Source organism: Mastigoproctus giganteus, chromosome 2 (assembly GCF_048544385.1).
Source record: "Mastigoproctus giganteus isolate SK-2022 chromosome 2, ASM4854438v1, whole genome shotgun sequence".
Taxonomy (NCBI): Eukaryota; Metazoa; Arthropoda; class Arachnida; order Uropygi; family Thelyphonidae; genus Mastigoproctus; species Mastigoproctus giganteus.
Genome location: NC_143576.1, coordinates 238,956,334 through 238,975,153, shown reverse-complemented (window position 1 = coordinate 238,975,153; position 18,820 = coordinate 238,956,334). Strand labels below are relative to the sequence as shown.

Below are 18,820 nucleotides of genomic sequence, written 5' to 3'. Positions count from 1 at the left end.
CCAGATATGCATTCAGTACAAGATGTGCCTAACCATGGCCTTATACAAAGGGATAATCAACTCTTATCTCTGTTAGAAAACTTTCTGTATATCACTGACAAAATCCCATTAGCTGTTATAGTATCATGTCTGCATTGCTCAGACAATTTCATGTCTGACTGCACAATTATCCTCAGGTCTTTTTCATTATCCACTACCCTGAGAGTAGTGGATAATGAAATGAATTTGAATTTGAAAGTGTCTGCAATTCTGCCCAGACATGATAGGAGGGAGTATATGATGAGAGCCTTGTCGATCAATTCGGCCCTGGAGAGATTGTGCAAGGCTCAAGGAGTAGAATTTTTTTCAGCCTGGACTGTACTTGTTAACAGGAGGGATTGCTTCTACAGGGATGGGATACACTTAAATAGAAAGGGTGCAAGAATTTTTGCTGATGCTGTCGAGGCAATGTTAGGAGGGTAGGAAAACTGCTAGTTGGGGGGGATACAAGGACTAATACATTAACAGTAGCCGCTGGCAGAGGTGGAAGTGATTCTTGCACTGCTTCTATTGAAATGAGCAGAAGCCTGAAAAACAAGATGCAGGATATTTCAGAGACTGCTGGGTGTCATTGCGGTACAAGTAAACACATGGGTTGTGTTAGGGTAGCCAAGAATAGAAACAGGTGCATGTATACCTGCGTGTACACCAATGCTAGGAGTTTGGTAAATAAATTTAATGAATTTGAGGTATTGCTCAAAACATCAAAGGCAGATATTGTTGGGATATCAGAGACGTGGTGTCACACAGATATAAGGAATGCGGAACTGGAATTTGGGGAATACAATGTGTATAGAAAGGATAGACAGGACAGGAGAGGAGGAGGGGTTATGCTATTAGTTAAGAAACACATAAAATCCAAGGAAGTGAAGCCAGTCGACATCGATATACAGGGCAGTGTCGAGTCAGTTTGGTGTGACATAAGCATAGGGAAATCAAAATTGAGAGTAGGAGTGTGCTATAGGCCTAATGACTCTGATGAGTATAATAAGATATTGTACAGGGAAATAGAGTGGGCCAGTAAATCAGAGAGTCTTATAATGGGGTATTTTAATTTCCCAGTTATTGACTGGAATTTGTAGATTGGTTACTCACGCACTAGCAGGGCTTTTGTGGATTTATTGGATGATTGTTTTCTACATCAGCATGTTCGTGCAGCAACAAGAGGGAGCAATACTCTTGATCTGATTATCAGTAGTCATTCAATGCATTAAGAATCTGCAGATAAATGAACCACTAGGTGGCAGTGATCACAGTGTGTTGAAGTGGGATTTACTCAAGGAGGTAACTACCATCAGAGGTAAAGGGAAGGGTTTTTGTTTTCGTAAAGGCGACTATGATGGTCTGAGACAGTATTTAAATTCTATACAGTGGGACCAACTGATGATGTTACCAGCAGCAAACTCAAAATGGGAAGCATTCAAGGAACTAATCTCGGAAGCTAGCAGGCTTTACATACCAGCTAAGAAATATTGTTCAAGGTTTAGGCCTAAATGGTTGTCAGATGAACTAATGAGACATGTGGCAGAGAAGAAAAATGCATGAAATACATACAAATTAATGGGTGACATGGAAGCCTATGATAGATATAAGTTGGTCTGTAACCAAGTCACAAAGGAGATTAGGCAGGCAAAGGCAGACTATGAAAAATCCTTGGCAAAGGATGCAAAGAAAAACAGAAAAGAGTTCTTTACATATTTAAACTCAAGAAGGAAAGGGATGAATCAGATTGGTCCACTGGATATTGATGGTTCAACAGTTGAGGATCCTGCTCAGGTGGCTAACAATCTAAACGAGTATTTTGCATCTACATTCACGCATGAGGAGTTATTCAGGAAGGAGAATGATGTAGGTAAAGTAAAATTGGCAGTGAGCTAGATGATTTTGTAATAACTGAGGGGAAAGTGGAGGAGATATTGTTGATGATAAACCTAAAAAAGGCACCTGGGGTGGATGGGATCTATCCAGTTATATTAAAGGAGGCAGCGAAGGAAGTAAGCAAACCCCTTGCCATAATTATGAGAGCTTCTTTGGACTCAGGGGAGGTACCCATAGACTGGAGATGTGCAAATGTAACCCCAATTCACAAAGGAGGATCAAAGGCTGACACAAGTAATTATAGACCTGTGAGTTTAACTTCTGTTCCAGGAAAATTAATGGAGGCACTGGTTAAAGAAGCACTGCAGGATCATCTAGACAAGAATTCAGTTATAGCTCAGATGCAGCATGGTTTTGTTAAGGGCAGGTCTTGCCTGACCAATTTGATTGGATACTATGATGTAGTCACAAAAGAACTGGATGCAGGGAATAACTTTGATATTATATATTTGGATCTTAGAAAGGCTTTTGATACTGTTGCACATGGAAGACTGCTGCACAAATTGGAGCAGTGTGGCATTGGAGGCAAATTGCTGCTATGGATAAGGGGATGGTTGAGTGGCAGAAGACAGAGAGTGGTAATCAATGGACACTGCTCAACGTGGATTAATGTTATTAGTGGAGTTCCTCAGGGTTCAGTGTTGGGTCCGTTGTTGTTGTTTTCGGTGTTTATGAATGATATTGATGATGGTATATCAAGTTTAATGTCCAAGTTTGCAGATGATACAAAGGTTGGCAGGGTTGTTAAGGACACTACTGACACTATGCTGCTGCAACAGGATCTGGAAAGGTTGAACAGATGGGCTGAGAGGTGGCAAATGAAGTTTAACATTGGCAAATGTAAAGTACTACATATGGGAAACAGTAACCACAGAGCAACGTATCAACTCTGCGGTACTACACTGACAGTGGTGGAGAATGAAAAGGACCTGGGGGTAATTGTGCAGGCAGATTCTCTGAGCAGTGCAGACGAACTGCAAGAGTAGCTCATGGTGTCTTGTCAATTATATATAGGAATTTTTCTAGCAGGGATAAGGAGGTGATTATTCCCTTGTATAAGGCAATGGTCAGGCCACACCTAGATTACTGTATACAGGTCTGGAGGCCTCATTTCAAGAAGGATGTAGAGCTGCTGGAACGGGTACAGAGAAGGGCAACAAGATTAGTGAATGGAACAAAGGGTTGCTCTTACGAAGAAAGAGCTTAAGTTTTGCAAATTACAGAGTCTGGAGACTAGGCACCGGCGAGGTGATCTGATAGAGGTGTATAAGGGTTTGAATGGTTTGAGCATGCTCAATGCCAATGGGATTCTTCATCTTGCTCAGAATAATCACCTCAGAGGGTATAAATTCAAATTGAGGAAGGATGGATGTCGGATAGATGTGCGGAAATTTGTCTTTGGCCAGCGGGTGGTTGGTTGGTGGAACCGACTTCCATCACTTGTTGTTGAAGCTGATAGCCTAAACAAATTTAAGGCTCAACTGGACAGGTATTTCGAACGAACGGAGGGGTGAAATGGGAGTGGCGTGTTTTTTTTTTTTTTTGGCTGATGATGAATAAGCTTGCTTTCTTGCATCATATGCCTCTACTAATGCTAATGCTAGTACCACATAACTGGTAAGTTACTATGGGATTTGCCAATGTTAAACTTCAACTGCCATTTCTCAGCCCATTGACACAATTTTCCAAGATCTTGTTGCAGCAGCTCACCCTGATGATTGTCAAGGGTATTGGTAGGATAGCCACCAATACCCTTGACAGGTGTGACCTACAGACACATGACCATGTAGCGACCAACAGGAACATCCAAGGTAATGACTCAACCATGAGCGCCTTTATTCCATACTACCCAAACCTATCACAACAGGTTTCTAGGATCCTAAAATCACATGGGATAAAATGTGTACAACTCCCAGGCAGAAAGTTACGATTCCTCATCTCTAAAGTGAAAACACCAGTTCCCACCTTGCCACAAAGTGGTCTAGTCTACCGCATCTCTTGCCATGACTGTACTAGTTGCTATGTTGGGGAAACTGGGAGACGGCTCAGACAACGTCTTTCGGAACATGAAAGAGCCATCCACTTAGCGGACATAGATCATGTTTTGGTCAACCCATCACGACATTGACCCACACAGCGATGTCGTGATTGTAGATAGGTCCCGCCACTACTGGCGACACGGCTGGTTGGAGTCATTGAAATCACATGCTCTAATACCTCGGTCAACAGAAGCAGTGGATGTCGTGTCCACCCTATCATTGAAGCAACCATTTTGATGAATGACAAACGTTGGCAACCTTCACATGCGTTACAGCCACAGGCTTCAACATCCAACAATTAACCACCAAATCACGCAACTCACATACATGACTGGCAGTACACGCCTTCATGTTCCACACTCTTAACTGTCAGTTTGACTGATGAAGGTTAACAAACTAACCGGAAGTTTTTGTATGTATCTAATTTAATATATGTATGTTTCCAATTAACATTAAACTTGTCATTATTTATTCTGTCTCTGTTTCGCTCTGTGTTCGCAATAATCCACAATAATAATACTGATGAATGTCATTAACCGCCCTACCAACATTTGTATCATCTGTAAACTTAAACATTAAGCCTGATATACCTTTGTCAATATCACTGATAAATATTGAAAATAACAATGGGCCCAGCACTGAAACCTGGGGAACCCCACTAATAACATTAGTCCACATAGAGAAATGCTCATTGATAATCATTCTGTCTTCTTCCATTTAACCATCCCTTTATCATAGCAGTAACTTGCTTTTAATGCCACATTGCTCCAGTTTGTACAGCAATCTTTTATGTGCAACAGTATTAAAAGTCTTCTTGAAATCCAAGTACATGTCAAAATTATTTTTTGCATCCAGTTGCTTGGTCACTACATCATAGTAATCTATCAGATTGGTTGACAAGACTGCCAAATCCATGCTGTGGCTGCAGTATAACTGCATGCCTCTTCAGATGGTCCCTCAATCTGGACAGGCATGTTTATTATATTACTGTATCTTACTTTTTTAACCAGTGATTCCATTATTTCCCCTGGAATAGACGTTAAGCTAATAGGTCTGTAATTACTCTTATCTTGATTCCCCTTTATGAATTAGGGATACATTCACACATCTCCAGTCCATAGCAGCCTCCCCTAAATCCAGCGATTCTCTCATAATTATGGCTAAGGATTTGCTTACCTCCTTTGCTGTCATCCTTAATATAATTGGATAGATTCCGTCCACTCCAGGTGCCTTATGTTTAACGTCAGCAATTTCTCCTCCACTTTCCTTTCAGTTATTACAAAGCCATTTAGTTTCTCGTTAGAGTTTGATAAACCTCTGCCATCCCCTTCTCTAAAGAATTCCTCACATGTGAATGTAAATGCAAAATACCTATTCAATTTGTCAGCAACTTGAGAAGGGGCATCAACAATTAACCCATAGACATCAAGTGGAGCCCAATGTGATTCAACCCCTTCCTTCTACTGTTAATATATGCATAGAAAACTTTGCTGTTTTTCTTTATATTCTTTGCCAGAGACTTCTCATAATATGCCTTTAGCTTGCCTAACCTCCTTTGTGACTTGATTACAGAGTAATTTATATCTACCATAGGCTTCTGTATCACCTGATATTTTATATGCATCCCACGCACCTTTCTTCTCTGCCACATGTCTCAATATTTCATCTGACATCCATTTAGGTCTAAGCCTTGAACAGTATTTCTTTGGTGGTATGAAAAGCCTAGTAGCTTCTCTGATTACTTCCCTGAATACTTCTAATTTAGAATTTGTTGTTTGTAACGTCATCAGTTGGTACCACTGTACAGAATTTAAAAACTGTCTGAGAACACTATAGTCACCCTTAAGAAAAGCTTTTCCCTCTACACTTGAGAGCAGTTATGTCTTTAATTAAATTCCACATAAGTACACTGTGATCACTGCCACCCAGTGGATCTTTTACCTGCAGATTCCTAATGCATGAATAATCACTGCAGATAGCAAGATCTAGAGTATTGCTTCTTCTTCTTGTTGCCTCTAACATGCTGCTGTAGAAAACAGTCATTAAAGCAATCCATAAAAGTCTGGCTAGTGCACGAGTGAGCAACCCATTAGTTTCAGTCAATATCTGGAAAGTAGTTCACTAAGTTTAAAGAGAGACTGCTTTGCCACCAAAGATGATTTTCACACTAGCCACTCTTCAAAAAATTCAAAAACGATTGATTCAATCTCTTGTGTTCATGATCTGATTAGAAGTGATCAAAGTTTAACTATATGGGAAGTTGCCAGAGAAATCAGTATTTCTTATGGGTCATATCAATCAATTTTAACATAAGATTTGGGAATGTGATGTGTTTCGGAAAAGTTTTTTGTCACATCCTCACTGATCACAGAGTGGCAAGTTCTTTTAAGTAAATAACTTTGTCAACATGTTGCTGACCCTCACTTTGTGCAAGGCTATGACCTAGAAACAAAGAGCCAGTCTTCTTAATGGAAGAATCAATCTTCTCCAAGGCCAAAAAAAGCAAGACCATCTCAATCAAATGTGAAGATTATATGCTTATCATATATTTTGATTCATAAGAGCACTGTTCATTGCAAATTTGTCCTCTGTGGTGAAACAGTGAACCCAGAATACTGCTAAACACATACCTGATTGCACAAGCTGTTCAGAGAAAAGGTTCAGAAAAGTAGACTTTGGGGATTGGTGTTTGCATCATGACAATGTCCCTGTCCCTGCACACCCTGCACTTTCCATTCAAGGATTTCTTGTGAAGCACTCCATCACCGTGATCTCTCATTAGCCACTCACTGAATTTAGCTTCCTGTGATATTTTATTTCCCAACTTAAAGCCCCCATGAAGAGTTACAGATGTGCAACATCTGAAATTATGCAGAACATGACACAGGAGCTATTAGACATTTCAAAAGAAAAAACTATGAGAAATGCTTCTAGAAGTTGCAGAAGAATTTGAATCTGTGTATACAGTGTCAAAGAGACTACTTTGAAGGAGATCAATTTGAATAGCTAGTAAACTTTACCACAAATATTAGTTCAATCCCTGAACTTTCTAACTTTCTGATCACACCTTAAACAAGTACTTTGTATAGGTTGATTAATATCCTGGCAACTTGATAGCTAACAGAGTACTTCAAGAACTATTACTATAATTTCAGCATTTCTACATTTCATCTTTAATTTGGGAACACTGTAATGATAACATTTTAAAAAGATGAGTTTGTTCTTGCCTTACTTATATAAAAAAAAAAGTTTGTTTATACTCTAGTACGACCACCAGATCACAGGAGTTTACAGTAAAATCATGAATAGAATCATTAATTGTATTTAGCTGTCACAGGCTTGAACCACAATCAACTGAAAGAGCATGTGCCACAGCACTCTCGCTCCTGACCACTTTGCTATGTTAGCAGTATAACAAAAATTAACATGAATTTATGTAGAAAGGTGGAACTGCACTGATTCCTTATTACTATTCTAAACCCAAAACACAATTTTTTTTTTTTTTAAACAATTTTAGTTTTCTTTCATAAGTAGCTAGCTTTCAAAGAGGAGTTATTGTTATTTGGTTTTTTTTTTAGGAGCATTAGCAACTAAGGCCATATTGCTCCGGGATATGCGGTGGTCATTCCCTGACCTTTCCGCATTCTCCGTATTTGGTGGTGATGGGCTCGAACCCCGGTCTAATCAAGAAGCGTGTGCTACTCACGGCTGCTCCTTCCCACCTGGCTACGGAGGTGCCTCAAAGAGGAGTATACTGTTATTCAAAACAGTGTTACTACACTAAATGATGTTTCCAGAAGCACTACCACTTTATCCAAAATGAGCTGACGCTTTTAACTGAACGCTGACTAAACAATTAATAAAAGAAGTTAGTGGCGAGAGAAAATACAATGTGAACTGCAATTATTTAATCAACTTATATCTTATGTCAGTAAATCATATTATCTGCTGTAATTTAATACCTATGCCATTCTGAAGATCATGTCTTTTGTGGTGAAATCATCAAAAGAACATTTTTGAAGGTACTGAACATGCTCTGCTGAAACAGGATGAAAATGAACTGATGCTATACTATAAATAATTTATTTGAATGTGAAGGTGCTAAAAATATGTTTCTACATTAATTCTTCAGAAAAGAAAAAAAATTAATGAATCAAACTAATGATATTCAGTTTTCACAAATTTGTAATTGTTAATTAATATGCTATGAATTGCACTCAAACAAGAAGTCAAAACAAATATGTACTCAAAAGGTAGAACATTTTAAGGTGTTCAATCATGATACTCAACTAACAAATGTTATAACTGACTAGAAATGACAAAAGCTAGAATTTCAGGCTGTTCCCTTTGATGCTGTTATAAACTATGATCACAAAACATGCATATGCTCTCATCATTTATTTGTTTGTTTGTTTAAAAGTATAACTTTTAATTGTAAAAACAGTTCACATTTGAGAGAGAGAGAGCATATTTCTGATTACTTTAAGAGGATGGTTGTTGCTCCTAATTGCAATTAACTAATTACATACATGTTCTTAACTGCACAAAAATACTTAAAAACAAGAAAAGGAAAGAATAAATTGAGAAAATGTGAATTGTGAACAATGCTTCATTTCTAGATCAGAAAAATTAATTACTTATTTTCTTTTTCTAAAATTCCTAATATTGATCCTGTTAAATGTAATAAATTGTACTTACCTTAACCCATCATCTGTAACCATGTAACAACCAGACAAGCTCAGGAATTTCAGGTCACAAGTCTTTAAGTTGTTTAAGTCATTATTGGAGTTTACAGAATTGCCAAATGTCCTAAATTTTTCCCAGCTTAATTCATTACTGGGAAAAGTGTTCCTCATTTGACAACAAGTACCACTATTTGCTGCAGGACACTCCCCACAAAGTCTAGCTAATTTGCAAAGAAGAATGTCAGTACTCCATTCACATTTAGAACCATAACACTGCTCCTCAGAACAGCAGCTTAATGAAAAGGACCTGGTCCTTTTTACAATAGTCTCACTATCTTCTATTTCATAAAAGCAATCATTGTTCCTGACTAGTATGTTGCTGCTGTCATCTTCTGATGCACAAATGTCTGAAAATGTACTGGTAACAAGCGAGGCACTGCGATGATATCGTCTTATCTGTGGACAGTAATCCACTTCAGAAAAACAGACTGGATTTAAGGGTAAAGCAGTTAAAGTTTCCGCAAGGCGAAAAAGTCCAAGATCGGTGAATGCACTACAACCAGACAGATCCAAATGCCTTATGTTAAGACAAGTTCCAGAGTCTTTTAAACTGGAAAGAAAGAAATTTTTATAAATTATAAATGAAACTGCAGTATTGAAACTAAGTATTGTTATCATCGTTAGATACTGTTGCATATTTATAGTGTTGTAATTTGTGTAGAATTAATAGTGGCAAGTGATGTATGCTTATATAGCAACAGCAAAAAAAAAAAAATCCACCTCATCAATCCTACCTTCCTGTCCTGTCTGAACACATTGTACTTGCCACATTAAAATTCCACAGCCCCTATGTTTAAGTGGCCCCACGTTTTTAATATCCATCTGTAGGTAGTAGTTTGCTGTTATATCAAGTACTCAATTTATTTACCAATATTTAATACAGCAGAGGCTGTATGATCATAGAAATCCTTTGCTCATTTTCTATAACCGTCAGATTTCTAGATAAGGTCAGATATCTCTACTAGGAATTACCCTAACTTCTAATCTCCCTTGGCATAAGCACATCATCAATATTGCATCCTTTATATCAAAATCTATGCTGGAAGTGAAACCTCTGTTTCGCTTTCGCCATTAGTTTTCTTCTAAAAATTGCTCACTCTGTACAAATCTCAGATTCACACTACCTGGCATACTGTTCCTGAATCTGGGAGGATACATCCAAAATCTCTTTCAAGCTTCTAGACTCCATTCAAAAGAGGGTAGTCAGGTTAATTAATGACTTCTCTCTTAAAAGGTTTCTCCACTGTGTCTCCTAACTGTTCAGTTTCTGCTCCTTTTCTATAGATATTTCCATGAATACTTTTGAATTAGCATCTGCAATTCTCCCACTCTTCCAAACTAGTCTGAACATGTGCTACATCCTGGATGACAACTACACCGATGAGCCAAACCATTATGACCAGCGAGTCATTATGCAACTGCAGGTTAACTAAGGCGTGTGCATGGGTCGGGACACGGTATAAAAAACACCTGATACTGAGCTCTGTTAATCAGTGTTACTCTTGTTCTTCGGATGGGAAAGGCAGCAGACTTAAGAGTTTGACAAAGGCCAAATTGTAATGGCCAGACGACTGGGTCAGAGCATATCCGAAACGGCACAGCTGGTGGGATGCTCACGGTCAGTCATGGTTGGTACCTACCGAAAGTGGTCCGAGAAGGGGGAACCCACAAACCGCCGGCGAGGTGTTGGATGACCATGGCTCATCGATGCTCAAGGTGAGCGAAGGCTCTCCCAGATGGTACTTGGCAACAGAAGGGCGACTGTGGTGCAACTCGCCGGTAATTGGAATGCTGGTGATGGGAGTAATGTGTAACAACACACAGTACATTGAACCCTGCTGAAAATAGGGCTGCATAGCCACAAATTGCTCTGAGCGCCCATGCTAACCACGGTTCACCGGCAGACAGGGCCTACAATGGGCATGTGAGCATCGAAACTGGACCTTTGAGTGATTGGAAGAAGGTCGTCTGGTCTGAGGAATCACATTTCCTATTGCACCATGTGGACGGCCGGGTATATGTGTGCGTCGTTTCCCTGGAGAAATGATGGCGCCTGGAAGCACCAGAGATGAAAACAAGCCGATGGTGGTGGTGTCATGATTTGGGTGATGTTCTGCTGGGATACACTGGGTCCAGTCATCCATGTGTTGGGCACTCTGATGTCTACCACCTACCTAAACATCATTGCTGACCAGGTACACCCTTTCGTGGCAACAGTCTTCCCCTCTGGTGGTGTCATCTTTCAGCTGGATAATGCACCATGCCACACCACCCAGATTGTTTGAAACTGGTTTGCGGAACATGAAGAATTCCAGGTATTGCCCTGGCCTCCAAATTCCCCAGACCTCAATCCCACCAAGGATCTGTGGTTTGTGTTGGAACAGCAACTTTGATCTGTGGTGTCTCAACCATGGACCTTACAGGAGTTAAAGGATCAGCCAATTACATGTTGGTACCAGATACCACAAGACACATTTAGAAATCTTGTAGCATCCATGCCTCACCGGGTACGAGCTGTTTTGGCTGCATGTGGAGGATAAACATCATATTAGGTAGGTGGTCATAAATTTTCGGCTCATCAGTGTATATATGGGTGTCCATATAGAATCAGCATCCATTGAGTGTCCAGCTCCAATCTCACAGAACCAACTTTTCCTCTACTTTATTTATTCTTTCTACAACTGTTTTCTGGAACAACCATCCGTTGTATTTCCTGAAAATTACAATCTACAGAAATTCAACTAGTATATTCTGTCTTCACAACCTACGACCCATACATGCACTATAAGTACTATAGATTTTAATACCTTACATGATTGAGTTTTTTATAAAAAAATTCAGTAAACCATGCATTATCTTGTACTTCTATATTATATGTTTCGCAACTGTGTAGATATTCAACCAGGGCTGTTCTTACCCCATCAGGGGGACACTTGATACGTGGAATAAGTCCCCCTCCCTCTTTTTTGTGATTAATATTTGTAATATTATTTGCAAAGACCTGTCTACTGTGCTAACACTATGGATTTTTTAAAGTATTATTATTATTTAAAATAATAACCATAAAACTTAAAACTCAAACTTAAGATATTAAAACTTGCTACTTATTTATACATTTATGCGAAACATTTATATCCAATAACTCTGAAAGTATTTTGAGTATAGTGGGAGGAGCAGTAAAGGTGCTTCAGAACAACATGAGCAAGCAATGCTCATGTATCATTTATTTATTTATTCAAATTTTTTCTTTGGGGGGGGGGGAAGAGAAACCATATGTGTACATTTGAGAGAGAGAGTTAAATTATGGCATTTAGAATTATAATAAGTATCAAAAATAAAATAAGAATTTTAAAAATAATTCAGATTTACAAGATATTATAGCATGAAAATATGTATTTAATGATCAAATTATGAGTAGCAATGTCAGCAATAATCTAAACATGGCAGACATTGAATGCAACTTGCTAGGAAACCTTTATCAACATTGTGTTGAACCCCTTCCCCTTGAAATTTAGCATACAGCTAGACACTGTAAAAGAGGATAACATGCAAAAAATTAGATGCCAGTACAAACCACAAGACAAAAAAAATTCAAAATGTTCAATAAAGGACTATATAATGTGCTTTTTTTCATTTGCTATTGGCTATTAAGTATCACATGTATTTATGCCGTGCTCATCCTTCAATAAGCAAACACATGAACATGCAAGTGGCTCATTTTAGCATTAACAGAAGTACATGATGCAAGAAAGCAAGCTTATACAGCATCATCCAAAAAAAAAAAAAAAAAAAAAAAAAAAAGAACCCCTTCCCACTTCACTGATCAAATTCACTTCAATTGTTTATCAAGTTCTGCCTTGAATTTATTTAAGCTATCAACTTCTACAACAATAGATTGCTGGAAATTTATTCCAGCAATCAACTACCCGCTGGCAAAAGGCAAATTTCCACACATCTATTCTACAACTGTCTTTCCTCAGTTTGAATCTATGCCTCCTCAAGTTTGTAATCTGAACAAGAGGAAGAATTCTATCAGAATTGAGCCTGCTCCATCCATTCAAGGCCTTATTAGCATTAATAGAGGCATATGATGCAAGAAAGCAAGCTTATGCAGCATCAGCCAAAAACAAAAAAAAAAAAACCCTTCCACTTCACCTCCGTTCTTCCGAAATACCTGTCCAGCTGAGCCTTAAATTTATTTAGGCTATCAACTTCCACAACAAGGGATGGAAGTCTGTTCCACCAACCAACTTCCCGCTGGCTAAAGGCAAATTTCCACACATCTATCCTACATCTGTCTTTCCTCAATTTGAATTTATGCCCTCTCAAGTGATTATTCTGAGCAAGAGGCAGTATACCATCAGCACTGAGCATGCTCAAACCATTCAAGGCTTTGTACACCTCTATCGGATTACCTCGCCGGTGCCAAGTCTCCAGACACTGTAATTTGCAAACCTTAAGCCTTTCTTTGTAAGAGCAACCCTTCGTTCCATTCACTAACCTTGTTGACCTTCTCTGCACTCGTTCCAGCAGCTCTACATCCTTCTTGAAATTGGGCCTCCAGACCTGTATACAGTACTCAAGGTGCGGCCTGACCATTGCCTTATACAAGGGAATAATCACCTCCCTATCCCTGCTAGAAAAATTCCTGTATATCATTGATAAGACACCATGAGCTACTCTTGCAGCCTGTCTGCATTGCTCAGAGAACTTCATATCTGCCTGCACAATTACCCCCAGGTCCTTTTCATTCTCTGCCACTGTCAGTGTAGTACCACAGAGTTGATACGTTGCTCTGCGGTTGCTGTTTCCCATATGTAGTACTTCACATTTGTCAATGTTAAACTTCATTTGCCACCTCTCAGCCCATCTGCTCACCCATTCCAGATCCTGTTGCAGCAGCAGCATAGCATCAGTAGCATCTTTAACAACCCTGCCAACCTTTGTATTGTTTGCAAGCTTGGACATTAAGCTTGATATACCATCATCAATATTATTTATAAATACAGAAAACAACAATGAACCCTGAGGGACTCCACTAATAACATCAGTCCACGATGAGCAGTGTACATTAATTACCAGTCTCTGTCTTCTGCCACTCAACCATCCCTTTATCCATAGCAACAATTTGCCACCAATTCCACACTGCTCCAATTTGTGCAGCAGTCTCCCATGTGCAACAGTATCAAAAGCCTTTCTAAGATCCAAATATATAATATCAAAGTTATTCCCTGCATCCAATTCTTGTGTGACTACACCAAACAATCAAATTTTGTGACTACAATCATGGTCAGGGAAGACCTTCCCTTCACAAAACCATGCTGTGTCTGAGCTATAACTGAATTCTTCTGAAGATGATCCTGCAGTGCTTCTTTAACCAGTGCTTCCATTAATTTTCCTGGAACAGAAGTTAAACTCACAGGTCTATAATTACTTGTGATCAGCCTTTGATCCTCCTTTGTGAATTGGGGTTACATTTGCACATCTCCAGTCTGTGGGTACCTCCCCTGAGTCCAAGGAAGCTCTCATAATTATGGCTAATGGATTGCTTACTTCCTTTGCTGCATCCTTTAATATAACTGGATAGATCCCATCCACCCCAGGTGCCTTTCTTGTATTTATCTTCAACAATTTCTCCTCCACTTTACTCTCAATTATTACAAGATCATCTAGCTCACTGCCAGTGTTTACTTTATCTATGGCATTCCCCTTCCTGAATAACTCCTCATGTGTGAATGTAGATGCAAAATATTGATTTAGTTTGTTAGCAACCAGAGCAGGATCATGAACAGTTGAACCATCGATATCAAGTGGACCAATCTGATTCATTCCCTTCCTTCTAGATTTTACATAAGTAAAGAACTCCTTGCTGTTTTTCTTTGCATCCCTTGCCAAAGATTTCTCGTAATCTGCCTTCGCCTGCCTAACCTCCTTTGTAACTTGGTTACAGATCAACTTATATCTATCATAGGCCTCTGTGTCACATGTTAATTTATATGTATCCCATGCATTTTTGTCCTCTGCCACATGTCTCATTAGTTCATCTGACATCGATTTACGCCTAAACCGTGAACAATATTTCTTAGTTGGTATGTAAAGCATAGTAGTTTCCAAGATAAATTCCTTGAATGCTTCCCATTTTGAATTTGCTGTTGGTAACGTCATCAGTTGGTCCCACCGTATAGAATTTAAATACTGTCTCAGACCATTGTAGTCGCCTTTACGAAAGCAATAGCCCTTTCCTTTACCCCTGATGGTAGTTACCTCCTTGAGTAAATCCTACTTCAGCACACTGTGATCACTGCCACCTAGTGGTTCCTGTATCTGCAGATTCTTAATGCATGAAGAATCACTACTGATAATCAAATCAGGAGTATTGCTCCCTCTAGTTGCCTCCCGAAAATGCTGATTTAGAAAACAATCATCCAATAAATCCACAAAAGTCTTGCTAGTGTGTGAGTGACCAACCCACAAATTTCAGTCAATATCTGGGAAATTAAAATTCCCCATTATAAGACTCAATCAGATTGTCTTGCAGGTGCCTAGTCTCCAGAAGCTGCAATTTGCAGAGAACTTAAGCCTTTCTTTATAAGAGCACCCCTTCGTTTCCCTCACCAGTCTTGTTGTCCTTCTCTGTACTCATTCTAGCAACTCTACATCCTTCCTAAAATGAGGCTTCCAGACTTGTATGTAGTACTTAAGGTGTGGCCTCACCATTGTCTTGCTGGCCAGGCTAGCCGGGCGGGTAAAGTGCCTGCCTGGCAACCCAAAGGTCGCGGGTTCGAATCCCGCTCGGGCTTGGATCAGAGTAGAAAATGCAAAAACCTTGGGAGGTGCAATATGGCTACAGAAGCTGATGCGCCAACAACTAACAAAAAAAAAAGACCATTGCCTTATACAAGGGAATAATCACCTCCTTATCCCTGCTTGCAAAATTCCTGTATATCACTGACAAGACACACAACCTACTCTGGCAGCCTGTCTGCACTGCTCGGAAAACAGGAATTTTTCCAGCAGGGATAAGGAGGTGATTATTCCATTGTACAAGGCAATGGTCAGGCCACACCTAGAGTACTGTATACAGGTCTGGAGGCCTCATTTCAAGAAGGATGTAGAGCTGCTGGAACGAGTACAGAGAAGGGCAACAAGATTAGTGAATGGAACAAAGGGGTGCTCTTACGAGGAAAGGCTTAAGTTTTGCAAATTACAGTGTCTGGAGACTAGGCACCAGCGAGGTGATCTGATAGAGGTGTATAAAGCCTTGAATGGTTTAAGCATGCTCAATGCTGATGGGATTCTTCCTCTAGCTCAGAAAAATCACCTGAGAGGGCATAAATTCAAATTGAGGAAAGACAGATTAGCATTAGCATTAGCATTAGTAGAGGCATTTGATGCAAGAAAGCAAGCTTATGCAGCATCAGCCAAAAAAAAAAAAAAAAAACCACTTCCACTTCACCCCCTCTGTTCGTTCAAAATATCTGTCCAGCTGAGCCTTAAACTTATTTAGGCTATCAACTTCCACGACAAGGGATGGAAGGCTGTTCCACCAACCAACCACCCGCTGGCTAAAGGCAAATTTTCGCACGTCTATCCTACATCTGTCTTTCCTCAATTTGAATTTATGCCCTCTCAGGTGATTATTCTGAGCGAGACGAAGAATCCCATCAGCATTGAGCATTCTCAAACCATTCAAGGCTTTATACACCTCTATCAGATCACCTCGCTGGTGCCTAGTTTCCAGACACTGTAATTTGCAAAACTTAAGCCTTTCTTCATAAGAGCACCCCTTTGTTCCATTCACTAATCTTGTTGCCCTTCTCTGTACTCGTTCCAGCAGCTCTACATCCTTCCTGAAATGAGGCCTCCAGGCCTGTATACAGTACTCTAGGTGTGGCCTGACCATTGCCTTATACAAGGGAATAATCACCTCCTTATCCCTGCTAGAAAAATTCCTATATATCATTGACAATACACCATGAGCTACTCTTGCAGCTCGTCTGCACTGCTCAGAGAACTTCATATCTGCCTGCACCACCACCCCCAGGTCCCTTTCATTCTCTACCACTGTCAGTGTAGTACCACAGAGTTGATACGTTGCTCTGGGGTTGATGTAGGTTCAGATGTAGGATAGACGTGCGGAAATTTGCCTTTAGCCAGCGGGTGGTTGGTTGGTGGAACAGACTGCCATCCCTTGTGGTGGAGGTTGATAGCCTAAATAAGTTTAAGGCTCAGCTGGACAGGTATTTTGAACGAACAGAGGGGTGAAGTGGAAGTGGGTTTTTTTTTTTTTTTTTTTTTTGGCTGATGCTGCATAAGCTTGCTTTCTTGCATCAAATGCCTCTACTAATGCTAATGCTAATGCTAAACTTCATATCTAACAGCACAATTACCCCCAGGTTTCTTTCATTCTCCACTACCCTGAGTACTACCCAGTTTGTACATTTCTCTGGAGTTCCTACTACCCATATGCAGTACTTTGCATTTTTCAATGTTAAACTTCAGTTGCCACTTCTCAGCCCATCTGCCCAACTTTTCCAGATCTTGATGCAGCAGCATACTGTCATTACTGTTATTAACAACCCTGCCAACCTTTGTATCATCTGCAAACTTTGACATTAAGCTTGATATACCTTCATAAATATTATTGATAAATAAACAAAACAACAATGGGCTCAACTTCGAACACTGACGGACACCACTAATAACATTAGTCCACTTAGAGCAGAATCCATTGATTACCACTCTCTGTCTTCTCCCACTCAACCATCCTTTTATCCGTTTACAACTTGCACTTAATGGCATACTGCTCCAATTTGTAGAGTACTTTTCAATGTGCAACAGTATCAAAAGCTTTCCTGAAATCCAAGTATATGATATCAAAATTATTTTTCTGCATCCAGTTCCTTTGTGACCACGTCATAGTATCCAATCAAATTGGTCAGACAAGACTTCCCCTTAACAAACCCATGCTGTGTCTGAATTATTACTGCTGTCTTGTCTAGATGATCCTGCAATGCTTCTTTAACCAGTGACTCCATTATTTTTCCAGGAACAGAAGTCAAACTAACAGGTCTGTAATTACTCTTGTCACCCTTCGATCCCCCTTTGTGAATTTGGTATACATTTGCACATCTCCAGTCCATAGGGACTTCCCCCGAGTCCAAGGATGCTCTCATAATTATGGCTAAGGGTTTGCTTACTTTCTTTGAAACCTTTAATATAACTGGACAGATTCCATCTATCCCAGGTGCCTTTCTTATGTTTAACTTCAACAATTTCTCCTCCGCTTTCCTCTCAGTTATTACAAAATCATTTGGTGCCTCCGTAGCCAGGTGGGAAGGAGCAGTAGTGTGTAGCACATGCTTCTTGATTAGATCGGGGTTCGAGCCCCTTACCACCAAATACGGAGGATGTGGAAAGGTCAGGGAATGACCACCGCATATTCCGGAGCAATATGGCCTTAGTTGCTAATCCTCCTAAAAAAAAAAAAAAATAACAAAATCATTTAACTCCCTGTTAGAGTTTGGTAAACATCTGGCCCTCTCCTCCTTGAATAACTCATATATGAATGCAGATGCAAAATACTAATATAGTTTGGCAACTATCTGAGAATGATCATCTACAGTCAAACCACTGATATCAAGTGGACCAATCTGATTAATTCCCTTCCTTTTAGAGTTTATATAAGTAAAGAAGTCTTTGCATCCTTTGCCAAAGATTTCTCATAATCTGCCTTCGCTTGCTTAACCTCCTTTGTGACTTGATTAGAGGCTAGCTTATATTCACCATAGGCTTCTGTGTCGCCTGACAATTTATGTGCTTTCCATGCATTTTTCTTCTCTGCCACGAATCTCATTAGTTCAACCGACATCCATGTGGGCCTAAACCTAGAACAGTATTTCTTAGTTGGAACAGAAAGACTAGTAGCTTCCAAAATTACTTCCTTGAATGCTTCCTATTTAGAATTTGCTGTTGGTAACATCATTAGTAGGTCCCACTGTATAGAACTTAAAAAATCTCTGAGACCACTATAGTTAGTGGTCTTTCAGAAGCAAAAACCCTTCCCTTTACCCCTGATGGTAGTTACATCTTTAAGTAAATCCCACAACAGTACACTGG

The 18,820-nt window shown here is 39.7% G+C and overlaps 1 protein-coding gene across 1 annotated transcript in view; it reads right to left on the bottom strand.

Moving 5' to 3' along the window:
• The window catches only part of LOC150090288 (F-box/LRR-repeat protein 5-like), a 204,433-nt gene that overhangs the window by 81,521 nt on the left and 104,092 nt on the right, over positions 1-18,820 (bottom strand). Inside the window, exon 8 of the mRNA XM_090369064.1 lies at positions 8,655-9,251. Within this exon, the coding sequence (XP_090225190.1) occupies positions 8,655-9,251 (597 nt within the window). The remainder of the gene's footprint in view (positions 1-8,654; positions 9,252-18,820) is intronic.